Source organism: Geospiza fortis, unplaced genomic scaffold (assembly GCF_000277835.1).
Source record: "Geospiza fortis unplaced genomic scaffold, GeoFor_1.0 scaffold54, whole genome shotgun sequence".
Lineage (NCBI taxonomy): Eukaryota > Metazoa > Chordata > Aves > Passeriformes > Thraupidae > Geospiza > Geospiza fortis.
In genome coordinates this window covers 4,221,597-4,249,521 of record NW_005054301.1, presented here as the reverse complement: position 1 = coordinate 4,249,521, position 27,925 = coordinate 4,221,597, and the positions used below count along the sequence as shown (strand labels likewise).

The following is a 27,925-nucleotide window of genomic DNA, read 5'->3' as shown; positions in this document are numbered from 1 at the left end:
TCATCTATGTGTAGTCAGTTATGGAACGACAACTTGACTTGTCTAAATTGCAAGCATTTTTCTTTATCAGTGATTTTATGAAATCCCTAAATACACGGCTAAGTGTTTTTAGTTCATGTGAACTGTGGACAATAGTGCCTGATCATATGTGTCAGTCTTACCAGACTTATTTTCTATGATTGCATGAATTTCCAAATTGCTATGCAAAGCATCACAGTTACATCAGTTTAGCATACAAGTCTTGACAGAACTCTCCAGGTTTTACAACGATTTTCAATTTGCGTTGGTGTAATAGGTAGAAGCAGCTTTCATTCCTGGGGCCTGATACAATCAGGTGCTAAGCAAAGGAGATTTGCTTGAATTTTAGCAAGCTGGGAAGGATGCTTGAAGAAAAGACATCTTAATAGATAGATTTGGCTGTAACAAACTTATTCTTCAGCTTGTAACTTGTCATTTCCTCCTGGCTGCCCGTGTAGAGCATATAAATCACCTATGTTTAGTCAAAATGTTGAAGCCTTTCTATTTGCTCTGGGTCATTTCAGCTGTAACTCATACCAGTGGCTCCTTCCAGTTGCAGAATTGCCTCTGAACTTCATAGTGGTATCTATCTTCCTTTACTTTCAAAGTGTTTTCCAAAGTGCTATCCTCAAACTTCTGCAATTGTTAGATCCTGGCTCTGTAAGACTGTGTCTCTTCCCTTAGAACGTTGTGGCAGCTGATGACAGTGAAGGTATCTGAGATTCTACTTCTGGGCTTAAATGCAAGGGATCTGTGGACACAGGATCTTCTGGCAATTGGAGTTTCATTTTTTCTCCTTGTCATATCACTAATTTCTGAGTTCTTTTGCCTAGCAGATTAATCTTTCATAACTTATTCTGCAAGCAGACTTTCTCTGGGTGAAGAAGAGAGGCATTGGGTGGGGAAGCAGAAGGCTTTTCATTTTTCAATAATTTTCTAGTTGATTTGGAAATTCTAATACAAGTGTATATTGTACTTCTCTTTCCTTATGAATTTTTGAACTGCTTATGAATACAAGATGTTTGAGCTGTGTTTACTACTGAGCAGACGCTACTTTTAATTTTTGTCAGGGAGATCTCCCATTATTTATAGAGGCTAATGTAAGGCTGGGTGGCTGATGACAGCTCTAGTAAGTAGCTGAAGAAGGCTTAATAAGAAGCACAGCAATCTAGGAAACATCAAATATCTTGAGTACTCTTTACCTACAGCTCACTTATGTTGCTTGTAGAGTAGGCTGTTCTAGGAATTACTTTCATTTAAACTTCCTTGTGTTTCCTACCTAATTCGCTCATTCCTGACAAGATTGGTACTCCTGGATTACAAAGACACTATAGATGGGGTTAATTTAGTTCCAGCAATATGTAAGCTGAGGACAAACTGACTCTTGCAGATCTACATGGCCTCCCCAGAGCTGCATGTGTGCACTAAGTTAATGTTTACACCATTGCAAGTAGTTGCTTTCCTAGTCAGGCTTTCTTAGCATGGTAAAACTTGTGATCCCTCAGGAATCTTGCAGGGAAGGAGTCAGACACATAGAAAGGAAAGTGACACAGAGTCAGTGAGAGAAATAATTATTGAACCAGATTTCTCCTTGTTTTCCACAACAACTGGCAGGGATTAGAGGAGAAGTCAAGAAAAAGATAATTCAGAGATCAGTCAGCTCTGAAGAATGTACTGGAAACTTCCAACATGTTTATGAGTTATTTCTTTGCCATGATAGTTATAATGTTGCCTTGACATTATGCCTTGCCTAAACATACCTTGAGGTTACCAGCCATTATCTGTGGAGAAAAATAACACTGATGGCAATTGAGAAAAAAGCTACTTGTGCTTAGACTGATAAACAGCCATTTACTTTTGATAAACACCCATTACAGAGAGGCATAATATTTTGCAAGATGTATCTAAATATTGCTGTAATGTAGGAAAAAACTGTTAATCTGTTATATCCAGAGAAGTATGAGTGTGAGGACTTCAGACTCTTCTGTTTCTCAGTTCTGTAATGCTTCTGTAAGAAAATGATAAATTCCTCTCATTTAGTCTATGGCTATTTAAGTGTAAAGCTCTTTGAGGTCATTTCTTCTTATATCTGTTATATATCTGTTGTGACAGGTTAGTGTAAGATGTCAGCTGAAAATAACTCTGGGTGTTTGTTCAGTTTTGCAAGTTTGAATACATTTTGAATGTTCCCAAGGGCTCTTGCAGTCTATTTGTAATGTTGAGGTTTTTCCCTCTAAGCCTTTAGAAATACATCTTTTCCCTCTTATTATTTGATGCATTTAATTCTTTTGACAGGATAGGTGAATGGAGAAAGTGGAAAGAAACTGTTAAAATAATTTGAAATTACAAGGTAATTAAATGATTCTGATAGTTGTTAACATGGAATATAATTGGTGGTTATTAATTTCTTAGCATTGGTGTACTTAGGTGGTAGTTGGAAAACAGTTTAAGCTGTTTAAGTGGCTAATATTGAGCTGATTCACATTTTGTATAGGATTGGCTCAGTGTCATTCCACATGAAAGTGTTAGTAAAATCAGATTCTTATCCATATATTTTCAAGGTATTCCTTTGTCCTAGTTACTGTCTGCATTCTTTGCAAGAAATTCTTGACCTGTTTTTCCACTGTAAGACTATCTATGGTTAAGTTTCACAGATATCTAAGTTGTTCTAAATGCTGATGTTGTGCCCAAATATTTCTAATACTTTAAGGTTCATAATGAAATTAAAGCCTCTCTGAGTCTTTCCAATCTGTAGTCATTTGCTGAGGGGCTTTACTGTTTCAGTCTGGTCTCTGTCACTTCTGAATGAGAGAGGCTGCAAGGCAGGACTTTTCTGGCCTGTTGTGGTTCTGTGGCACGTCCAGTGCGTTGTCCATATGGACAGAAGGTATGCAAACACCAGAGAAGGAGGGGATGGAAGAGAAATTTTCAGCATCAGCACATTGGGAAAATAAACTTTTTTGCTTTGCATCTCCCCATCATGCCTTCCCACACACATGCACATGTTTCCTTTGCTTCAGAGTGCTGGCTAGCAGAAGCCTTTGCTATAAAACCTAGACTGCCAGCCTCATGATGCAATTTCACCAGAAAGGCCAGTGACAAAAGGTGGTACCAGTCCTATTCCAAGAACTAGTTTAGCTGTAGACCTTGCTCTCCTGAAACTGGATGTTAACTGAATATATGATGCATGCATAGCAGGGGTTCTGGCCTAAAGCCAGAGAAGTGTTTATGTAATATTAGTGGCAAATTTGCAGCCAGACAGAAAGAATTATCTTTCCTTTAATGCATGTAAATTCTGGGCATAACAAAATAAATGCCTTCTATGCTAGCTGTGGTTATTTGCATAAATCATGTTATGTTAATGAAGGGGTTCACACTGTCAGGCAGGGAATTGAAAACTGCCACAAACAAAACCTTGGTAAGGAGATTCAGGCGTTTCTCTGCACAGTCTTGCAGTCTGACATTAAAACTATTAAAACTCATTCCATGTTTGTTCAGGGTGAGAGGGCTGCAGGAGAAATGTGTCTGTATGCTTTTTTTTTTTTTTTTTTTAGTTGTTCAGAGGAAAGCTGTCAGATCAGGTGCGTGGGGGATACAGCCCATTCCCCTCTCTCTGGGAGCATGTGGAGAAGTGAAGGTGTCCAGGCTTCCTCCTGCTGAGAGGCCCGGGGGGTTGCTCTGTTCATGTCTGATGACTGTGACTGAGGAGGGCTTGAACTGAGTCACTGCTGTGATGAGAGGCACCCAGAGAGAATGGGGTTGACTTAGCATGGTTGCCTGTTCAGGGCAGACTTGATTTCCTCCTCCATGCTGCTTTGCTGTGATGTCACTGACTGGGCTGTAGGAGCCATCTCTGCCATGAACACAGATGAGGAGTGTGGGAAGCATTTTTGACAAATCTCTCACTATGAAGATAAAAAGAATCAAAATCAATTTGATAAGGGCAAACTCTCCCAACTGATAATTATATGCAAAATCTGCCTGTTTCCTTAGGGATCATTCTGTAAGGGATCATACTGTAAGCATCTGCACTGTCTTAAGAGTGCAGTCCAAAAGAATAACTTTGATGTAAAAGGCAGCTGCCATTAGTGTGTTCAGAGCATTGCTGCTCGTGGTACTGCAGAGGTGCTGGTCAGCTTGAGTTCACAGACCTGAGTTTTTAAATACAGACTTGGGGTCAGTTGTTTTCATGTCTGATGCTAATAGTTTTTTCTATGTTGGTCAGTGGTTTATATTAATAAATATATGTAAAGAGGGACATTAGTCTATAGGCTTTGCCTGAGGTTATTAATTTTATATGCAGTTTTTTCTGAATAGAGGTTTTTCTCACAAATATTTTGGTTTTTTTCCAGGAGTAGTATCACTGCCAAGTACAACTAGATTAAGTGTTTTCATTTGAACAGTTTATTAGCTGAAATGTTCAGATTTATGTTGACTGCATCTATTTGTCAATTTAGTTTGAACTTGGCAAGTATTTATGAAAAAGAAATGGGAAGCATAAAAATATTATGACATTTAATATAAAAATATTTTGACTTTTCATTTTTCACAATGTCTCAATGTTTAACTTATTCAAAAATGATTTATATTCCCAGTCAGTGAAACAAAAAACATCTGGTTGCCAGTGAAATAAAATGTTTTCATAGAAAAACTTAGGTTGGAAAGTGGTCTCTGGAGGCCTGTGGTCCAACTCCTTGCATAAAACAAGGCCAGATTTTAAAAATATATTTGTCATTTTGAGACCTCCTTCTGTGACTGCAGCCTTTCAAAGGTGATTGAAGGAGTTCTTTCATGGCTGGCTCCCTCAGTATGTTTGGAGGCAGCCTTTCTTGTCCCTTGAATTTATTTATATATGTCAGAAACTTGCCTGACCTCACCATTGAATACCAGAGCAAAGAAGGCATAGTGTGAGTACTTCAGCCTTATTTAAATTTTAAAAAATCTCCATGCAGAACATTATTTGGGTTGCTTTCACAGGGCAATTTTTGGTCCAAAAACCAAGGACGTTTTCTGATTGGCATGAAATTATTTTCTCTTTCTTCTGCTGATGTTGCCAATTTGTTCAGTGAATCAAAAATGCCTCCTGTTATTTTATTTCCTGAATGTCAAATTTGATCTGTGCTGTGGCAGCATTTCCATGGTCCAGTTCTTGTTCTGCAAACATGTGTTTGTACATAGTATTAATATTCACTTTAATGGCATAGCCTGACATAGATGCTATTTCTGTTCTAGCAGGGGGCATTCTTCAGCAGATAATCAGATGTGGCTTACAGAAAAGAAAATTCACAGAAAAGGTGCATTTTTCCATTGCATTTATTTAAATGTTGAAGGGATATTTCTTTGTGCTGGTGAGAGAGCAGACATTCTTTGCATAATTTTTGACTATGTGGCTATTGCTTATATTTGACTATAAATATAAAAGAGTAAATTTGCTGATCCAGATGGTTGTCCTAGATTGGTGTTCTGGTAGAAATAGTCTTTTAATTGTTCTTTGCATGAAACCATGTGTCTCTATTTGACACCTCATTAAAGGCAGCATTGGTATAAAACTAGAAGCTGTTTTGCTTTGTGATACTAGTGATGTTGAATGAGAAATTAGAAGTTCCTTAATTCCAGCTCATCTCAGTAGTACTTGACACATTTTTTTTACTCTGTACCTGTGTGAAATTGCGACAGTGACGTTAAGGGATATTGAATGTGACCCAGTTGCCTGCAGCCTTGTACAAATGGCTTGGTTTCCAGGTAAAGCTTCAGCTACCAATTTGCTATTAAGCATGCTTTGCATTAAACAAATGTTTAGCAACTTTTAAAACTGGACTTGGGAGTGAATGAGAGATGACACATGTATAAATCCATCCCTTCCTATAAAATTGTTCTACCATTTATTGAGGTTTTGAACTTATATACCAGTTCACCTGATTTTCCAGACTGATGTGCTTTATAGCTTCCTTTCAGCACCTCTGAAAATCAAGCTGCCATTGAATTTGTGCACATGCATTTGTTAAAACTGAACTGCTGTCAGTTTGAGATACTGTTAATTAGTCTTTGCAATGAAAAAGGGTCAGAACTAGTTTCCATCTCTTCCTTAAAAAAAGAGTAAATCAAAGAGGAAGCAAAGGGAAACCCTGAGGCCTCTTCCTAGCAAACAGGAGTTCAGCCCAGAGGTGGGGTTGTTGAACTACTGAGTAACAAACCCAGGCTGGTGACTGGGGATAATTGCTTGTCACTCAAGCATTTCAGGTTTCCAACAAGCCATTCCAGTTCTTTGGATGGAAATGCTTCACTTGATAAAAGCTCACAAACCAGTAAGAGGGAGTACTTTACAACCAGTAATCTAAAGCATCCAGTAGAAATACAGGCTAAACAAATAAAAAAAAGCAGAACAAACAAACCAAAAGAAAAAAAAAATGCCAAACTTGACCTGTGATCCTAGAGTGTTACCCAGTGCATTGTTTGAGAAGACCTTAGTGACATCAGGCTAATGTGACACTTGCAGATAATAATATTTATTTTTATGAAAACCTGACTTCTGAAGAACTTGTACTTTAAAGATTTAGAAACAGGAGTCTTCTGAGGTCTAATCCTTATTCTCCAGGCTTGGCTATTACTTTGAATATTCCATCAAACCCTTACTTCACTACATCATTAATGTTCTTGAGGGTATGATGAGCTAAATGATGGCATCTGTTTCTCCTGATTGCTTCTGCAGTGATTCTTAATATATCATCCTGAAATGCCTTATCCTTTTGCATTTTAAAACAAAGCAAAAAACCCAACACCTCCACCCAATCAAAACCCTTCTTGAGAGGAATGCTTATTCCCCTTGAAATTGTGGGAACTTTAGAGAGCTTAAAACTCATGTGCTGTACAGTTGTGCCAGTCATTTGTATCATAGCCTGCATTAGAAGTCTGGTGCTGTTCTGGGAATCAAATTTCCTCAACTGATTGACCCATGGGACTTGATGGTCTCTTCTACTTACTGTGATGTTTATCTTGCACTGACTGTAGCATGTGAAGATCCACATTTTAAAGAGAATCTGTAAATGTTCTGCTGCTGTGATGATATTAAAATTAGGTTTACTGATGGTATGGACTCTATAAATGCTGGTTTTTTGCAGCATTTGTTCAGCATAGAATCTGAATGCTTTCTAAACATGCACAGATTCATTCTCAAAGTGCTCCTGTGAACAATAGAAATTAGAGAAATATTGATTTGATGAGCATTGCAGCACACCAGCTGTTCACCAGCTAGAAATAGAGACATTGTGGGGAGTAATATATCGGGAGAGAGGTGTAAAATCTACCCATCCTTGTAAAAATTGCTACCTCCTTTTTTAACAGGCAGCTGGAGATGGAGAAAAAAGTTGTGTTGAGGTTTTGTGGGTTTGGGGGGTTTTTTTGAGTCTTTGAAAAGGCAGCACACAAATTAACCTTTTCTCAGAGGAAAAGGATGTCTTTTCAAACTTACAATGGAAAACCAACTAAGCTTTCCATGGGAAAAGATGGATTTTAGATGTGATGGACAAGGACTGATAAACCTTGATTGTAACCAAGATGGCTGATGAAGGTGCACAGGCATCAGCTGAGCTCAGGGTCTATAAAGTCACCACTTTCCTTCCTTGTGTTCAGCTTGTGGTTTGTACACTGATGTTGCTGTCAGATCTCTGGCCTTTTAGAAGTGATCGTTAACTTTTCTCTGTCTTGGGCACCAAAAGAAGATTCCCAAATGCTGGTGGTACCTCTCCAGGAGTAAGTCTACTTCCTGTGGAAAGAGATCTGCTTTGTTTCTCTTTTCTCTTTCTCCTGGTATGTTGCTCCTTTAGGATGACTCCTTACAATTAATTACCTGGTATACTCCTATCTAATTTTAACAATATTAGGATTACATGTAGATGTTATATGAAGCATAGAGGATTTTTGTGAAGCTATAAATATGAAATGGAGTGACTCAAGAGGTATGGCATCCTCTTGAGAAGAGGGTTGGCATCAGTTTGGATCTTACACTGTTTGCTATTGGGAGCACTGAGGACACACAGATATGGATATGTTTGAAGTTATGTGCTTAACTTTATAATTCCCTCTTCTTCTCCCAGGGCATTTTTTTCCTTTACATGCTCCTTAGCAGACATGAAAGCTGTGACTTTTAAAATCTGAATTTCAAAGGAGTTCTCGATATTTGCCTCAGATGTCATCTTTATCTGTAAATCCTCAACTATCCTTTAGTCTGCACATCTGATCCCTCAGCTTTCCAGAAGCCAGTGATCCTTCCTTGATAGCTCCTTAAGCTAAATAAGGAGGCTCTTGCCTGTAGGTCTACACACCACTTGTCTTTCTCATCTGGATTTCTCAGTTTAGGTAGAAAGGAAGCAGTCAGTACAATCAGGAGACTGGAGATTGGTGGTGTCTGTAAAGCACCTGAGGAAGATTTTCATCCGTGGATACTGATCTTGTTGCTATCACTAAGGTGGGTTTATGCTAGCAGGGTCCCAGTTCTTTTGGGAGAATGCATTATGACTACTGCTAAAAGGTTTTTGGAAATAGAAGGGTTAAATGTCATTAAACAAATTATTTGCAGCTAGACAAGAGAGTCCAAACTTTTGCTGGCAACACAACTCTGTCCACATTCTGCCTCCTAAAAAATTGAGATTTCATTTGTGTTGTAGTGTCCTGGATAAATAAAGAATTCTACAGATACTGAGAAGAAAATCAAAAGCTTAGAGGATGGCAACCAAAATGAAGTTTTTAACTTGCAGCTCAAGAAGAGAAAGGATAAAGGGGCATTTGGAGAGAGTCTTCTATGTCTCTATTCCTTGTATAGGTAGATTAAGTAGAACTTCCCCATGAAGTGTTTTTATTGGATTGCACTTGTTTTCTGCTATGTAACCTGGAAATGTGGTTTATCTAAATAGGTAAAAAACATACCAATGCTGTAGTTATTAAATAGCAGGAAAAATTTCAGTCATAATAGTGTCATCTGTGTTGCTATATGGTCACTGTCTTGTGCTAACCACTCCTATTTAAGAAATGAGAGAATACTCAATGACTCTTCAAAAAGTAACAGCAGCTGAAGTCTCTATTCTGTTCCCTGTGAAAGCCACTCTTTGAGGTGGGTAAGTTTTAAATGCCTTTAGCATTAAACACTGCAGTCTGCACTCCTGATCCCTCAGCTTTCCAGAAGTGTTTGATCCTTTCTCAATAGCTCCTTAAGTGAAATAAAAAGACTCTTCCATATTAGGTCCAGGTTCCACTTACCATCCTTCTCTCAGTAGTTTCTCACTTCAGGGAACGAGGACCAATGTGCATTACTAGTTATGCACACATAGCTTGCCTGTAATATCTGAACACAAAGGATCTCCACACGCAAATTTTCGTTGCTGTTTGTACTTATTAATAGTATGATTTCTATGCATTTTGATATTCCCCCAATCAATACACCCGGAGTTCCCAGTAGTCTTTTACATACTGGTTAATATACAAGTTAAAAAACTCCAAAGATCATAAAAAGAGTGACATCCTTCAGAATGGAGGTAATAAAAAGAGAGCTAAATCTAAAGGGCATATGCAGTGTTTTGTACCCCCTGCAGAATACTGTAATCCTGCTGGCTCTGTAATCTGTTAGACATAGTTTCTGTGATGCTGTTATGCTCTTAGAGGGAGGCTGAAGCTAGTTCATGTCATACTCCTAGGAGCAATGGAGGTGTAACTCTGTGTGCCTTTGTAACACCTCAGGTACACAGGTGCCACAGGGAAAGGTACTTTAATTGAGAGAAGTGTTTAGGCTCTTTGAACATGTGATGATGTTGTTCTTTGCTTTTCATATCTGGATAAAGAAGTGTTGGTACCAGGACTGGCTTCTGTTCTAACGCTATGCTGTTGGTGAGGACTGTGCAGTGTGTTCTAAAGATCATTAAAAAAAGAGCAAAAAAACCTTTAATGCAATATCTGGGACTGGAGCTTCAAGGAGCTTTTTGTTTCTCTGAGTCAGCTTTGTTTCTCTGTTCAACTGCCACATGTGCCTTTGGGAAGAGGAGACCCTTTCTTTGGTATTATTTTCTGTGTTCTGAAAGAGGGGGACAAAGGTGCTATCCTGTTGTTAGGAAGTGGTCTCAGATCCTTTTCTGAAAGACACGTGCAAGTACCATAAGGTGCTGTATTGCCATGTACTGTATGATTTATCCATCTTTCTGATCTCCTTGCTTTGCAGATTTAGATGAGAAGTTGCTACTATAATACTTTTAAAAGGTACAAAACCTCCCCTCTACATTAGGAATCATATCATTCCAAAATTCAAATAATCCTTTCAAATGGAGTAATAGAGGCAATTAGAGCATGGAAATACTCACTAAATGGGATGATAGGAGCTTTTCCAGCCCTTTCCTTCCTGTTACTTAGTAACATAGCAAAAGCAAAGATCTTTGAGAAGGGGTGTGAGGGAAAGGGGTCAATTCTTGGTTTAAATACTCATACATTTGATTCATAATTTTTTTCCCTCTAAGTGGTTTGAATCTCATACAGGCACTTAACAGTCAAATTATTTCATTGCTGCTATATTTGTGTTTGTATAATGAATACAGCTCACTCCAGTTGTCTCAGCTTCATCACCAGTATCTTTTTCTCACTATCATCATGATTAATTCACTTGCTTTGTAGCATTTATGGAGATTTGAAACTAAACAGGAAGAGAAAGTTTAGAGGTCTTACTGTTGGTAACATACTCTATCTGTGTTTCAAGTAAGGTACATGAATGGGATTAGTGTGAAGCTGTTTGGGTTTGGTATTTCTGTTATTTTATCTACACAGGAAGAAAGAGAAGAATTAAATCTCCAGCTTTTTCACTCCTCCATCGTGCTTTGATTTTACTGCATCACTAATAAATAAAAGCTAATAAAATGTAAAGCTTCTTTTAAATAGAATGTCTTCTCTTTATTACTGTTATGGTGTGCTAAAGTCTTTGCATAGTTGTTGCTATAATGTTTACTTTGAAACTCTCTCTTATGGTAAAACTTCACGAGGTTCTGCATATTTGGGATTTCTGCATATACTCATTTCTTGGCTGGCAAATTACACCCATTAAACAAATATACCTGAAATCAATGGGTAGCTGCTATTTTGGAGGCAAAATTGGGTTGAAGTTCTAGAGTTATTTTATTAATTGCTGGAGCGGAGTAGTCTTCAAAGCAAAATCAGTGGGTGAAACTCTGGAAAGCAGCATAGAGTACCGTAACTCCTTTGTACTCACGTAACACTGTCTGAGCAGCAGCTTCAGTGAATGTGGCTTCCCTCTAGTGGTGCTCCCTGCGGTGGATGCTGCTCCTGTGATTGCCTGGTGCCTCACTTACACCAGGAGTAGTCTTGAGCTTTGCTCTGTGAAAATTTCATGTGTACAAATAATTCCTTAGGCAAGTTGTAGATGAGTGACAATATAGCAGCTTCTATACTCCTTGGTATAGCAACACTGAAGCTTTTGTTGCCCTGATCTCTTAGGGACAGCAGTTTAAGGCGTTAGGCAAATGTGAAGTGGTTCATATGACAGCCTTATCTGAAAACAAACATAGAGTCAGTGTGACTGAAATCACTTTGAAGTTAATTTAATTAAACTCTTGTAATTCTTAATTTAAAAAGCATGAATACTTGAGGTTATTTTACATACTTCCGTGTCCTTTTTTGACCTCCTCCCTGATTATGAATATAAAATAAAATCCCTTTCATTAAAAGTGGAAAAAACTCACTCAATAAAAATGGGAAACCATCTAGTACCATTAAAAATTATCTTGAATAGATAATGATGCTTAATTTTTTATTTAAACAGTGGAATTTTTTTTTCATTTAGCTTGAAGTTGAAATATTTTGGATGTTTTCTAAATCAGAATAAAACTATTTTTGGATGAGTTGAAATATCCTTTCATTAAAATTTCTATTTAAACCCTTTTGAGGGGATCAACTTTCTATTAAGACAAACATTTTTCTGTTAAAAATTATTTTGCATTTGATACACAATGTAATGTCTAAGGCATTAAAATACAGCAGCAGTGAAATTGAAGTAAACAAGGAGCATAACCTACTAACTTTGATGGAAAAACCTCCATATAAATACAGTTGTACCATGTGTGTCCTGTACGATATATGCAATCAAATTATTTCCCTGTTCTTAATCACAAGTTATAGTCATGTCACCTGAAAGACATGCAACTTAATTTCTGCACTAAGTTTTGTTTCAGACCCTTATGAAAAAGCTGCAGCTGTGTTGAATGCTGCCTGAATCTGTGCTGAACCTTATTACAGCTATTGGCCAGGGTGTCTGCAGTGAAAATCACAGTTATTCAGTATGGTGATATATGTATTTATAGCAAAAGCAAGGAACTATGTTGTGCTTTGTTGGGATTGGTTTTGGTTGTTTTGATTGTCCAGAAAATAATTAAACCTAGCTTATTTTTTTCCATATGTTTATATGGAGATGGGGGTATGTTTGAGAGATCTAGTAGGGTGGTCTTGCTAGTTTTCAGTTAGTTGCTGAGCTAATTCCCTGCACTTGATTAGTCTGGGTGTTTCAGGGAATCCTCACTTGCACTTGTGAGGCTAATTGACTCTGTGGGTGTTTAAAGGACTTTGTGTATATGCTTTTTACTGCTGAATGGATGTCAATAATTAAATTTTGCTTCTGGGTAGGCTGATGTAAATCATCTCAACTTTATTGACTTTTCACAGTAAAGCCACTGTGTAAAGCTGTAAACATAAAAGTTTTTTGCATGCCTCACAGGAAGGTTGTTTCTTAAGTGCATACTATGTTTTGTTTAAACTTGTGGGGTAGAACATGGACATGATCCTGCTCCTTGAGGAAATGGGAAGACTGCTGCAGGTAAGGTCTCCAGTGAAGACACTGAGTATCTATAGGGGGAGTGCAACTGCTTATTCCCTGTTAGCAGCCAACATTTTCTTGTAAAGAGGAATTCTAAAGCCTGTATATGAGCAAAACAAGTGTGTGTGTATGAGAATATGGGTTGATTGGACTGGGATAGCTAGATAAATGTCTGCAAGGTACAGTCTGGAGTTGCCACTTGTTTCTTAGGAATTAACAATGCTCCTGGTGTTGAACAGCAAATCCTGGTCAAAGAAAAGGCAGTCCTAAAACACTTTGTCCATACTAGTGCTGCCTGAAAGAAACAAGGAAATTTACACTAGTGCTTTATATTTAACCAAGGTTGAGAATTACTGAAGATTTTCAGAGCAGCTGCCAGCTCTGCTTTTGAGCCATTCTTGTGTTTTGATATTTGACCTGTGCTTTGTAGGAACTTACTGCACATCAGGAAGCCACAAAGGTGTGTGAAAAATTGCCTGCATCTTTGTCCTTGCACCCATTTCTTCCTTTTTTGACGTCTTGTGATTCATTGTCATGTTTCACAAATCTCTGTGTTCACATGTACAGCAAACCACAACTTCTCAGGTCATTATTTAAAGGTGGAAGGAAAACAACCAATGCCCCCCCTCCATCACAAAAGGAAAAAAAAGGAGGGGGGGGCAGAGAAACTTCCCCTTCCCAGCCCCTTCTTTTCTTGGAATACTAATGGCATTCTGACAGGATGTTGCCTTGTATAAAAGAGACACAACGATTCATCTTTCCACTGAAAAAATCTGAGGTGGTAGTTAAGGATTTTAATGAAAAAGTAAAAGCAGAGAAAACCTTATCATTGCCAAGAGTCTTCTTTGAAAAGCATTAGTATCACTGTAGAATTATTTATATTATTTATCATTGTAATTGTACTGAGGGAAGCACCTTGTCCATTCTCATCAATATGGCAATTTCCCTTCTGTTCAGCTCTTGTGGTGTTCTGTAGACTTCACTGTTCCACTTCTGTAGTGTTGGATAGGATATGCAATGATAAAGATAGCCTGGTTTCATGCAAGCTCATGTAATCTTATAAATGGATGATGGCAGCCTGCACCAAAGTAAAAGCACACTTTGATCCACCTGTGAGAAACTGCAGAGGGGATTAACCCTCTTTCTCCTTTATCTCACAGAGGAATTTCTGTGTGCTGTTAGCCGCTGAGGGTGAATGAGCAGTGCATTTGCAGAGGTATTGTCAGAACTGCATTCCTCTGACCAGTTGTTTGTTCTGAACCAAGTGAGCTCTTGGGGAGCACATAGAAAGCAACTTGGCATTTTTAGGAGGCATGATCTGCTTTTTAAATCTTTATACTTTGGTATGTGTATTCTTGGCACTTTTATATAGGTTATTTGAGCCAAGCTATTAATTAGCAGCACTGCACCTTTGATACAGAGATAATGTTTGGGCAGATTGGATGGAGTTCTTCCATGTTTGAAAGCATATACTAATTTTTTTTTTATGAACAGTATGCCTAAAAGTTTGAGTAGATGTTGGAGGATTCATGGGAGAATGAGGAGGAGTCACTGTGGCTGAATCAAGTAATATTTGCTCAAGAAGCCTGAACTGCAACTGAACTCATGTCCACAGTTTAGGGATGGCTGAGAGACAGATATTTTTGCTTCTGATTAAGTAGTATTTGCCACTGCAAGCATAAAAGGAATATTCACTAGTCTGCCTCATTTGAGTTGGAAAATGAAACGTGGTGATCAATTCCATATGATACACAGACCCTCAGACAGGATAAGGAAAGGGGATGGAATGACCAAGACGATCAGAGACACCAACAGGAGTGAGGGTCTGTCAGCTTAACTATTACATTATTGCAGCAGGAAAAACTGTCTCGTTCTGTTTACTGTTATGTTGTCCTTTACTCTTTTCCTGCATAAAAAGGAATAGATTGTTGAAATTGCCTAATGCCCAGTGGCCCAAAGTATTATAAATAGAAAGTGTTTCCAGGTGAGCTGCAAGAGTTTCTTGTTTGCCTTTTCTTGTCTTTTATCGTAAAAGAATGTTATACAAAGGGAACATACAAATCTCTAGATTTCTTTCTCTGTCCATTTGATCTTCTGTTTTGCTTCCTCATATGTTTGTTGTTCTTTTTGAAGGATGATGTATGTGCAGATAGCTTGAAAGGAGGAAAAAAACCATAAAACTGCAAAAATGCCTGGCAGGAGATTGTTGTTAGGGACAGCATTATGGTGCAGGAACATGTGGCCCATTTCCTTTCTATTCTCCGCAGCATAAGCAACTGTTGGACTAGGAATCTTCAAGGCCTTTTTAAATGTCTGTATAGTAATGGCACATGTAGTAATCATGCTCAATGAATTTTGGTATCCAGTTGTGAAAGTCCTTGCATACACAGTTCTTGGACCTACTTAGAATTCAATGGGAGCTTATACAAAGAGCAGAAATTTATTTGCACGCTCTCTCTTGAAAAATGGGGACGCATTTTTGCTGTTTTTCAGGTCAGCCCTCCGCTGCCTAAATACCTTGAAAACATTTGAAAATAAACCAGTTCGAATAGAGTAAAATAATAATTTTTAGTGTTTTCTTTTAAGATCAGATATGTTTGGTCAGAAAAGCTTATCTGAATGCTCTTAAGCATGCTCAAGTATTGAATTTTTGTATGTAGTGTTATTTGGGTAGTCCTACTAAAAGAGGCCAATGCCCATTTTTGCAAAAAGGAGGGTGGTAAGTGAACAAAAGTATTAAAACTTTTTTTGGTTTCTACTGATCAAATATAAAATTGGCTGATGAAGACCTGGAGCTAAATAATAAAGTAACTCATATCTGCAGTGCTTAATTTTCAAATTTTTAGCCCAAGCTATTAACCAATTGCTTCTAAGTAGACAACCTTATTCGTTTGGAAAATGTGGGAATGCTGCAACTTTCTGTTCATTTATTTCTGAATTGGTTAAGCTACATTTTCTAAGAATATATTTGTATAACCTCTGTTGGTGTCACAGTTTTGTTTTGAAAGTGTTACAGTGGCCATCAAGACAAGTCAAACCCTGGACAGTTTTAGCTGATCCCTGTTTTGTCAGGCTAGGGTTGAAAAATAGGGACTAGAAGAGCAGCAACCGAGTTACTCAACCATGCTGAACACAGAGCTCTTGCATACAAAGCATTGCATTGCCAATGAGCAGACTCTAGCACACCTGACTATTTCTCTTGGCTGAGCCCTCCAGAGCTCTAATGGATATGTGGAAAAAATTGGGTTTTTTAGAAAGCATTTGCCACCCCTCCCCCGTTTCCCCTGCTTCCAGATAGCATTATATAAACACACAGTTCCAGGTGACCTCATTCAGCTTCCTACCTGGGAAATGGCTGTGTAGAACTATAGTAACTATAAAACTATATGCTGTATATTTTGATGTACACAATAGTTTCGCTGTTTATCCAGATAGAAATATAATTTTGTGAATTCTGCTTTAGGATGAAATGTACTTACTGATGTAAATCTAGCATAACTTTCTTGGATTCTTAGAGTTTTGCTTGTCTGGTGCCAAAAACTTAAACTTTCTGGCCGTGATCTAGCTGCCTTGTTCAGATGGATTTACATGTGTGGTATGTGACTTTGCACATGGATCAGGGGCAGCAGGAGTTATGGGTTTCTCCTGCTAAGGAGATATTCTCTGTAACTTCAATATGTGACTCCCCATCCTTTTAATCCAAGAATGACACTTATCTTTTAGGTCACTAGAAAAACATTTTTCTTCATCTTAGTTTATGGTAAAATTGGCTGGCAATGGTCTTTATTTGAAAAAGGTATTAATCTCCTTTTTTATTAGCATGAACTGCATGATTTTTTCAAAAAGAGTAATGGAATATTTATTTTACTTTGGTCTCCTTCTGAAGAATTCCTGTACTAGAGATAGAATCCTACCTGAATGAGACATCACCTTCTTTGCCCATGCTCCTTCTTCGGTGAGAAGCAATTACAGTAATGCTGCTCATTAGGCACTGTGCATGCTGTGAGCTGTGGACTGTCTGATATGAGTTTTACCAGTGCAGTATGATGAGCTGTAGCAGTGCCTCAGTGTCCCTATCCCATCTCTGTAAATATGTTCAATATCTCTCATTGTTTTTTTTTTTTTCTTGGGTTTCCCTTTTGCCAGTTTGGGCAGTGGGTCCAGACCAGTGCGCAACAAGATTGGCTGTGCTCGTTCTACGTTTTCTGGTATACCTAGATCAAAACCCCCCACTTTAATACTGTACTGAAATGAGGATAGATGCTTTTAATTTAGCACACACCATTATTCAATTTCACTTACCATTTGACATGAGTGAGATGTTCCGGTCCTGTAATCTGAACAATTAATTTTTTAAGTAATTGCCTGTCAACTGTGATGGGTGAGCAAAACTAGACAAATATGGGTAGCACTAGTGCTGTTTTCCCAGGAGCATTGTTTGCAAGGGCAACTATGGTATAACCTTTTGGAGAAGACATGGCTCCTCTTTCTCTTTTGACTGTAATCCAAGGGGTGACGTAAGCACCTCAAATCTAGGCTGCTTTGCCAAAGAACCTTAAAGCAATCAGCAAGGTTGGTGAATGGTTTTATTTGAGATTCTAATTTTTAAAAAAATTATTTATAAAGGTGGGGTATGAAGTTCTGTGAGAGGTTTTAATTGCTTTTTGGCGGGGGTTGTGGAGTTTTTGTTTTTTGTTTTGAGACTGAAACCAACCTGGTGTTTGATACTGAAGTGTTGAAAGACCAGTGTGTTTAACTTTGAAAAGAATCCCAAGTACCTTGGGGGTGTTGTAAATCCAGATTCTTAGGAGAGCGAAATGCTACTGTAATGGATCCCCTTTGAGACATTTCAGTCATCAACTTGTTTTCCTATTACTGTAGTGTGCTGTGCAGTGTGATGCTTGGAAATTAGTACCACAGCACAAGAGAGATTTCTACCCATTTTTAATGTGTGTGATTTTAGGGCTCTGTGGAGGGAGGCACTTGACTGAGTGGAAGGGTTTGTGATTCCCTGAGCTGGGAAGGTGTAGGTGTGAGGGTTGCTTTGAGGCTATTATATACCTGTACACTCTACTGGTCTGTATCACACCAAGTTGATTTTCATGACTTTTCCCATTGAGAAAGCAATTGTGGGTCTGGCTTTAACTCCTGCACCTATCACCCTTCCCAGGCAAGGGACCTGAAACTCTTTATGCTGGGCAGAAACTCAATGACAATGAGTGGCACACTGTCCGGGTGGTGCGGCGAGGAAAGAGCCTCAAGCTCATCGTGGATGATGATGTTGCTGAGGGTAAGTGTGATGCATTGGTGTTTTTTGATCACTGTCTTTGTGTCTCTGTTCCTAGTCTTTGCCATTATGCTCCTTCTCCCTGTTCTTCTGGGTATCTCTCCCCCCACCCCTTCCTGTTAGCACTCATGCATTATTTAGTGTTATGATGTTGAAAATGAATGTTGAGGTCTGAGAGACTGCTTAGCCAGCACCAGAAACTTCTGTGACAACTGTAATGACCTGAGATATGAGTTTAGGGGACAGATAAGCTTGTACTTATCTCAGACTGTAGAGGGGTTCGGCAGAACTTTCTCTTGGTCCAGGTAGACTGAACACACTCCATTCCTGAGTTTCATGTGTGGTGGTTTCCAATGCTGTGGAATCAAGGCCAAGGCTCTCTGGACCATTCCTCTGCACAAACTTTTCCTTGATGACAAACCTGCATGAAGTACCTGTGTTATAGAGCACAGATTTATGTCTCTGCTGCTCATTGTTTTGGTTTTTCTTCCATTTTTAAAATTTTATTTTATTTTTTGTAGTTTGGGCATTATAGGTTATTTTCTTTACTTTTTTTTTAATTTCCCAAGTTCTTGTGTGCATGGTTCAGAGCCATCCAGAAGAAAAAAGCAAGCAAAGCATTTTGTTCTCAGCTTTGGTTTAGAGGTTAGGAAGGATCCTGACTTGACAGAGTGTGTCAGTCCTTTTTTTTTTCCTTGATTTTTAAAAAAAAATAATTTTCTGCATTTTCAGACAGCTTTTTGAGCTCCTACTTCTTGTTGCAGAGAAATATAGTTGATAGGATGAAAGAAAGATCAGTCAGGAAAGTTAGTGCGTCCCAGGTTAAGATTTGCATTGAAATGATCAAAGTACTCCAGAGTGATCCTTTTTTAATTGCAGACTTTTAAGAGATTATACTTTTCAGGTCCATTTCCCCATGACTGCAAGAGCCAGAAACCTATCTTCATTTTCTTTTGAAGGTCTAAAATTCTCATATTTGTATATAACTTTAGGAACTGGGCTTTTGAGAAAAACATCAGCAGTCTGGAGGCTGTTGATAATAAAAACACAACAACAACAAACAACAAAACCAAAACAAACAAAAAAACCCCAAACCAAAACCAAACCCGGGAACCCTGGATGCAAAACTGATGCAGGTATAATTGTTAGTTTACACCCATGCTGGTTTGCCAAAAAGCTGAAATCCTCTTTTCTGAGTAGCATCTACTCAGAGTGCAACTAGGAGTAGTGGCTGCCACACATAGTGCCAGAACTCTATAAACTATCTCTGAAAAAAAGTATTTTTCTTCTGTATGAATGTGAATTATTTTAAATATTGTGGTAATTTATATAATTTGGAAAGCCAGGAGTCAGAAATCTGAAATATGCTCAAAGAAGTCGGCTTACAGGAAAATGGTTTGAAAGAAGTTTTCTCTCTGAAGTAAATATGTACTGTCCTATGTAGGCTGTGATTTTGCAAGACAGAACAAGAAACTTCCAAGAAAAATAAGTCCCTCTCCTTGTTGAAATTCAGCCTTGGTAGTGGCTTGGTCAAAATTAGCTTAAAGGAAAAATGAATTTTATTTAGGAGGGAACTTAAAAGAAACACTTCATCCCAATTACTTCTAAATTTGAGAACAATTCTTCTGGATGTGCTTTTTTAGGAAGCACCACGGGGTGGCACTCTCTGCATTACCGAATCGTTCCCCCAAAGCCATCTGTTCTTGAAGCCTTTTTCACGAAGCTGAGTTTATAAATAATAATGATACAATCCTGTACTAAAATAGGATATGCATATGTACATGTATATGAATTACATAATTAAAGATGCATTACAGCTAAAAATATCTTTTAAAAGAATGCCATCATGACAAAGTCAGAAGTCAGAAAAGCCAGAGTTGAGATTTTTTGTGCAATCTGCATCCCACTTCCTTGGGCAGATGATAACAGTCTTCAGTGGTGTGGTCACATAGATTTTTCCACAGGATTCTTGCTGTCTTAGGCATAGATCAAAAATCTAAATTAGGCCCCCAGTAAAAATAAACAGCCTATTTGATTTCTGTCTTCTTTTTGCTTGTTTGGAACAATGCATGAATTTTGCTCTAAATTAAGATTTTTTTTTCATTTTAATTTTTTTTATTTTGTGTGTGTGTGTTGTAGGCTACTCATCAATATGTTTATACAGAACTAAGAAGCTTTAACTGCATTTATTCCCATGTCTATGTAATGTGAAGTGAGTGGGCATCTGTTTCCCATTTTACAGGTTTGGGAACAAGGGACCAGATTATAGGTGGATGTATTTGGTACAAATTTGCTGTGTTCTTTTAGTCATTTTCACCAGAAAGATTCAGCATGTCTGTAAATTACATCCTGTAAATTAGTTGAACCCTGCCCCCTGGGGAATTAGATGTAGACAATTAATGACCACCTATGAAAAATTTGTAATGAAGTGTCTGACTTGGTTTCCTGTAGAACATCTAAGGCAGAGACAGAATCCAATTCTGGACAGTATTTTACTGTTTAATGCAAAGGTTCACAAAACCTTTGTCCCACATTCCTCCTGACCTCAGAACAGATGTCAGAACATCAGTGGTAAATGAGACACAAATACAGCAGATATAATCCTCTCTATGGCATCTTCCTAGCACCCAAATACCACAGTGGAGGCTGGAATTTTTTCTGTCTGCTGCCACTTGAAATAGAGAGCTTCTGATTGCTGTAGTAGGTACAGTACTCTATAGAGCACAGTGGGGAACTAGAGGTGAACTCTGCAGGTGGGGCTGATAGCTAATGAGATCAGAAAATACTGGATTGCACTCCATGATTTCCTAGGAAATTACATCTCTGTCCTGATTCTGATCCTGTATTGCCGTGTCCTTTGCAGCTTTTCACGGAACTACTCCTGACTTTGTACAGTACTGCCTCTAGCACTATTTTTTTTTATTAACTCAGCCCCAGTTTTCTCATTTTTCACCTTTTCTGAGATTCTGGGCTCACCTTCTCTAAACTTCCTCGCTCCATTTTTAATGCCCCCTATATTTGGGCTCTCTGTCCCAGTGTACTCTGGATTCCCCAGTCTTGTTTTTTTTCTCCTACTCAGACCACAATCGCCTTGTATTTTATTTAAGTGTGAAAGAAAAAGGGAGGAGTTTTCTTGCCTTTGAGAACTGATATCTCTTAATTTTATTGTTCTAGTTTTTTGAAGTAAAGAAGCAGGATTGTTTTAAGTGACTTTTATAATGTTAAGAAAATACACTTCTGGTTTGGAAAAATCATAAATTTTATAACACTGAAACTCTAAGAATCACAGCAGTGGAAGTGAGAAAGCTGCCTAAACAAATTTCCCCATGCACTATTTCAATTTCTGGAAACTTCAATTTTTCAAACTAAAATAATATTATTTCTGGTAAAGAACTGTTTCAGGATTTAAAAACATTTGCATTGGTGCTGACATTTGAATTCTTAAATAGTCAGAAATTTGGGACTGCTTTCAGCTGCTTCTAAGTTTGATCAGCTGTATCTGCTTGGAGTGAAGTTTTCCATGGTCTTTGTATAATTGTATAGATATTAAGAGCCACTGGTAAAATTTGGAATAAGTGAAAAAGGTGAATTGGTTTATATAATATTTTTTCTTCATATTTGAAGTAGATAGCCAAAAAAAAAATTATAACAACTGTGTTTGTTTGCTGTCTTTGAATAAAACTTGGTCACATTTGGTATAAACTGGAAAACTGCAGTTTGTACATGACTGCGAGAGGTTAGTTAGAAATATTTCAGAGTTTCCAGAATCTCTAAGATGGAAAATGACCATCAGTTCATGAAAACTGACTCTCTATACACTACAAGCTGGGATGTATCATCCACTTGTCTGTATAAGTGTGTTCAGGTTTTGTTCTATCCTCAACAGGTTAAAAAAAAAAAGTCACAACTCGTAGGAAAAGTCTTGAAAGGACTTCTGTTTTTTGGTTAGTTGATTATTATTTTCTTTTTGTCTTTTCATGCCTGGAAGCTCTTATGGTAAGAAATGCTAGGAGACTTCAGGAGACAGCACAGAATATGAGAAAGCTTTTAAGCCCTATTTGATATAACCTAGGGGAGTTGGAGGAATTTGTTCTGGGTTCAGCTATGGCGAATGGTATGATTCCTAGGTATAACCCCAATGACTGACAGATATCTCTTGCAGTGACTGGTTGAGAGTTGTGTAGATATGCTTGCTGACCAGCAGATGCAGTCTAGTCAGATAGTGTTGCTAAATTTTGTCCGTCTGTAGCACACTGGAAATATTTATTCAGGTCTTTATCCAGTTGTCAAATTTCACAAAGCTAGTGTGAATTTAAATATCTTTGTTCCCTCTGGATTTTAAACCTGGTGAATTTGACCAGCATGTTAAAATGTTATGAGAGGGACCAACAGGTAGTGGGGCTGTTTTTTTTGGAAAACCTTCTAAAAGAGAGGACTGTGCACTGATTATAATAATGGACAAAACATACTTGACTTGGAGAGAATTAATTTAATTTACTGCCAATTAAAAATAGAGTTGAATGGTGAGAAACAAAGACAAGAAAGTAGAACAGTGTCTGCCACCCTCTTTTATTGGATTTGCTCCTCCCTGCCTCTCCCACCTGCCTCCACTAGGCTGAGAAGGGGATGGGGGAATGGTGGCTGTGCTCAGCCTGTAACAGCTCCTCTCTGATGATCCTTCCTCCTCACACTTCTGTCCTGCTCCAGTGTGGGTCCTAGACATGGAATGCAATCCTTCATGAAGTGTGGGTGGTCTCCGTAGGTTTTCAGGAAAACCTTCTCCAGTGTAGGCTCTCCAGGGGCTGCAGTTCCTTCAGGAAATACCCACCTGCTCTAGCACAGGAGTCCTCCATGAGTTGCAGTGTAGTTGTCTGCACCACTGTGATCTTTGTGAATGCTGTAGAATTTCTACTCTGGCACCTGGAATGCCTCCTCCCTCTTTTCAGTCCTTGATGTTCATAGGGGTTTGAGTTGGTTTTTTTTTTTTTTTCCTTTGCTTCTTGTGGGTAGCATTATGTCCTTTCTTACATGTTTTCTCCCAGGTACCACCATCTTGTCCAAGGGGCTCAGCTGTGCCCTGTGGTGGGCAGGTTGGGGCCATTTGGAACTGGCTGTTTCAGGCATGGGATAGCCCTGGCCTCTCCTCACTAAGGCTGCCTTGCAGCCACCCCACAGCCAACACCACGCTCCATAAACCCAATGAGAACTGCAGAAAATTTAATGAGAGAAAAAATAATGACCTACATGTAGCAGAATTTGAATAGTGGTTGTACAGTGAAGGGTAGGAAAACAACTACATTCTTAGTATTTCATTCATTCCTGTTTACAAAGTGGACCAAGGCCCATGTAGAAAAACACCGTGCACATGTGACCAAATAGTGAAAGCTACCTTAATGAAGGGCTATGGAGGGCTAAAATACGATTGGCTGAAAGGATTTTCATTCTGATTTGCCCAACTTGTCTTTATAGCATACTGTTGTATTTCATCTGTCTGTATGGGTTCTGTGTCAGCACTGGTGCCTAGCACACTTAGTGAAACATTTAAATATGCTCTATGAGGAGTCTGACAGTAGTATTTGGCTTACTGAATAGCTTGGATATTTTGAGAGGTTAAAATCTTGTCATGATGTGGTAAATAGCCCAAGTGGTAGGTTGATGATTTAAATAGATGGAGGGCTTTTTACCTGTTGCATTTTTGTGTGTTTCCCTCCTGCTGTGCTCTTAAAAGAGGAACAACATTAGGCATAAGGAGAGAACAAAGGAATAAATATCAGCAATTTTATGACTGTTCTCACTTCTCTCACTGCTCTATTTATATTAATCTATGTTTAACAAGTGTTTTCAGGAGATGCACTTGGAAAAGTTGTTTGAGAAGTGTTCGAGTTGTTTGGCAGATGGTCTGCTGCATCAAATAGATCACCGTCAGCTTTAAGGGAGATGCCTGGTCCTCTTCACAGACAATAGTATGTGAAGCACAGGGAAAAGGACAGAGCTTGCTGCCCATGGCCCTTTAGGGGCCTGTCTTTGCTGCCAAGTTTTGGCAACTCCCAGACTCACACATTTCCACCAAGCCTCTTCACCAAGATTCTGTACATCCTTTCTTATGCAAGCTACTGAACAGTGATTGGATAAGATTTAGTTCTGCTATCAGTCTGGAAACTAGAGTTTGGTGGGCTCTATATAACCTGTTGCTGATCCCCAGTATTCCTCCTTATTTCTGTCCTTCAGGCACAATGGTTGGTGATCACACCCGCTTGGAGTTCCACAACATCGAGACAGGGATTATGACAGAGAAGCGCTACATCTCCGTCATCCCCTCCAGCTTCATCGGGCACCTGCAGAGCCTCATGTTCAATGGGATGCTCTACATCGACCTGTGCAAGAACGGCGACATTGACTACTGCGAGCTGAAGGCACGCTTTGGGCTCCGCAACATTATAGCTGACCCTGTCACGTTCAAGACTAAGAGCAGCTACTTAAGCTTGGCCACCTTGCAGGCTTATACATCCATGCACCTCTTCTTTCAGTTCAAGACCACCTCAGCTGATGGTTTCATCCTCTTTAACAGTGGTGATGGCAATGACTTTATCGCAGTTGAACTAGTTAAGGGGTAAGTGGCTTTCTGTTGTTTTCTACCAGCTTATTTATAGGTAAATTACTTATAGGTGTAAGCATTTAAAGCTTACATTAAGAGCAGTTCACCTGATACTCGTGTTTTCTCTGTTTGCTGAGCTCTAAGACAAAATGTTTAAACAAAAACACTGAAGCTTAAGACTCCTGATTTTATCACTGACTTCCTCCTCTGGCTGTGGGAGAGACATTTTTACAGTGTGGAACACTAGTGTTTTAAGTCATTGGGACGTAGTTAGACTAATGTTCTGTTCTGTCAACCTTGCAGATTAGCACTGAGGAGATGTGCTGAGTGCTCAGTAGGTCTCTTCTTCCCCACTCCCTCCCCCTTTTCTTTTTCCATTGTAATATCTGGTTTTCTACCATCTCCAGTGAAGGAAAAAGAAAAAGCACATGGGCTGCTGAATTTGTACTTCTGCTGGTGATGCTTGATGAAAAGCGAACTCAGCTTGCTTTTGAGCTGCTGTATTCTTTTCAGAAGACCTATAGCTCATTAAAAAAAATCCTTGTTAGCTGAACAAATTTAGATCTCTGATGATTTAGTCATGGTAGACATGTTTTCCACAGTTTACTAGTCCTGTTTATTTCAGTTCAATCTGGTTTTGTTTTTGCCTTTGCACATACTTCTGTAAGTGGGACATTGAGTAATAAAAAAAGCAACAGTCACGATCTCCTGGTGCTCTGTTGAGAGTAGAATTTTGTTGTCTTTTTTTTTCCTTTTCTTTTCTGAGTAGAATACTTCTCTTCCATCCTCAGGTGGATTTCTGTGTTTGAACTATATAAATAATTCAGGGTAACACTCCCATGACTTCAGTCTTTGTTAGGGTCTCTATTTTTGCCAAAAGCTTTGCTAATTGTTTTTCAGCTGTTTGAATAAGTCAGGATCTCATGAGAATTTTAGTACAATTTTTCAAGTGAGTTTCCTAATTAACTTCTTATGGGAGTTATTCAAAACTCAGAATTAACCTGGGGAATATATACCCCAAATAAGCATATCTAGTGTTGCTCCCCAGTACACTTATCAATATTACCAATTTTTAAAAAATGATTATATGCACAGACAGTGGTTTTGTGGATCTGAGAGAACTTTGTGAAAAAGAGGAATGCTTTATGGTTAGAATCTGATTTCTTGAAATGTTGTCATCTCAAAATATTAATCTTTACACTTTGGTGGAAAGGAAACTACTACATTCTTTCAATGCAGTGGCTAATATTTTGGCTTATTAGAACTTTTTAACCCAGAGATATTTCCCTTCATGACTTTTTAAAGTTAATTTACCAGCTCTGGCTAGAATAAGTTTCATTAATGCTAAAGTTCTTCCAGCATATTAACCAGTTCTTGCTATATTTACAGGTATATACACTACGTGTTTGACCTTGGAAATGGACCTAATGTTATCAAAGGCAACAGTGATCGTCCTCTGAATGACAACCAGTGGCACAATGTTGTCATTACCAGAGATAACAGTAACACACACAGCTTAAAAGTGGACACCAAGGTGGTCACTCAGGTTATCAACGGTGCCAAAAATCTGGATCTTAAAGGTAAACTCTACAAAATTGACAGATTCCTCCTTTTGTTCTTGCATGGCTGAACTAGTGAACAGGAGAAAGCTTGGAGTAACCATGCATTGCAAAGCAGTAAATCTGGACTTTGCATATTTTGGCTTTGAAATCCATTTATCTCTTTTATGTTTGACAACTTCGTGTAGCCAAATAATTTGTCATATTTTGCTTTTTCAGAAATTGTCATTTTTCAGTTTTTCCGGGTTAGGTAGCAATGAGAACTGGGGTTATTTAGGGGATTTTGTGATGGGTTCTTTATTTGATTTTGTTTTTATTTTGTTTGGTTGTTTAGGTTTCGGGTTTGTTTTAGTTATTTTGTAGTAAAGGAATCAGAAATGACTTCTTGCACAATATGTTGCTTGGTTCTTAACTTTTTCTGAACGTGTGATCACTTTGCTTTATTCACGTTGGGTGGCAAGAAAAGTGACTCTGGAAGGTGTGTAACCTCCTCCTCCTTATATGTTTACCCATCTCTGCTCTAGGTGATCTCTACATTGCTGGCCTGGCTCAAGGCATGTATAGCAACCTCCCGAAGCTTGTGGCCTCTCGTGATGGATTTCAGGGCTGTCTGGCATCTGTAGACCTGAATGGGCGTCTGCCTGACCTTATCAACGATGCTCTGCACCGCAGTGGGCAGATTGAGCGTGGATGTGAAGGTATGACTGATTTCAGAGAGGTTTTCCTCTCCAGCACTCACTTCACACTTCATTGTTGCACTCTGTGCATCTACTTAATTACCTTACTGTCCATTTCATTAGTTTGCTTCCATGGCAATTACACTTTTGTCTACCAAATGCAGCTTGTGGATTGCCAGTTCCTGTGAGTGGCCTAGCAGCTCTTTGCCTCTGTGCTCTATCCCCTGTGAGTTGGTACCTTTACTAGTGGGAAGGGATGATACTATGGGATGGACTACTACTTACTAGTAGTTTTCTCAGTGTGGTTTATTAGCATTGCAGTAGCCTTAAAATACTTTGGAAGATGTTCTGAGCATTCAGTTAATTTGTGCTTCAGAGCACCCTTTCTTGGGATCCGCAGAAGTAAGTATTTGGAAGAACAAATAGAGACAGGTGAAATGGAAGGTAGAAGGAGCTGAATGGTAAAGATTGGACTGGAAGAGGAGTTAATTTTTGATGAGGTGGACCTCCAGGGAAAGAACTGGAGGCATTGCCTTTTCTGCCTGGGAAACATTTCTCTTCAGTTGTCTTTCTTTTTCAGACAGTTTAGAACTAAGTGGGATGAGTTACTTTTTGCAGCATGTAAACCATAGTGATTTCTTGAAGCCTCTTTAAATAATTTGTTCCTGTAAGCTCCCATTAGTTAAAAGAATATAGACTTCAGCATCACTGACTCAGTACAATAAGTATGGCTTCAATTCCCAAAGCACTTGGGATACTTACCATCCAGAAGTCCAAGGTTTTGCTGTCTGAGTTAAATGAGAATCACCATTATGTCTAGAATCACTCAGTACCAGTCTGCTGTGTTGGCTACCAGTCACTATAGGAAGATAGCTTTTTCTGTGAAGTTTGTATGTTCATTTGCTAAAACAAGATGTATGTCCCAAACTGATC

At 38.6% G+C, this 27,925-nt stretch overlaps 1 protein-coding gene across 4 annotated transcripts in view; it reads left to right on the top strand.

Moving 5' to 3' along the window:
- LOC102042939 (neurexin-3) overlaps positions 1-27,925 on the top strand; it is a 394,756-nt gene that overhangs the window by 351,483 nt on the left and 15,348 nt on the right. For all 4 annotated transcript variants that reach the window (XM_031064395.1, XM_031064385.1, XM_031064391.1 and 1 more), the window contains 4 exons: positions 18,045-18,164; positions 24,390-24,771; positions 26,146-26,336; positions 26,840-27,013. In XM_031064395.1, the coding sequence (XP_030920255.1) occupies positions 18,045-18,164; positions 24,390-24,771; positions 26,146-26,336; positions 26,840-27,013 (867 nt within the window). The remainder of the gene's footprint in view (positions 1-18,044; positions 18,165-24,389; positions 24,772-26,145; positions 26,337-26,839; positions 27,014-27,925) is intronic.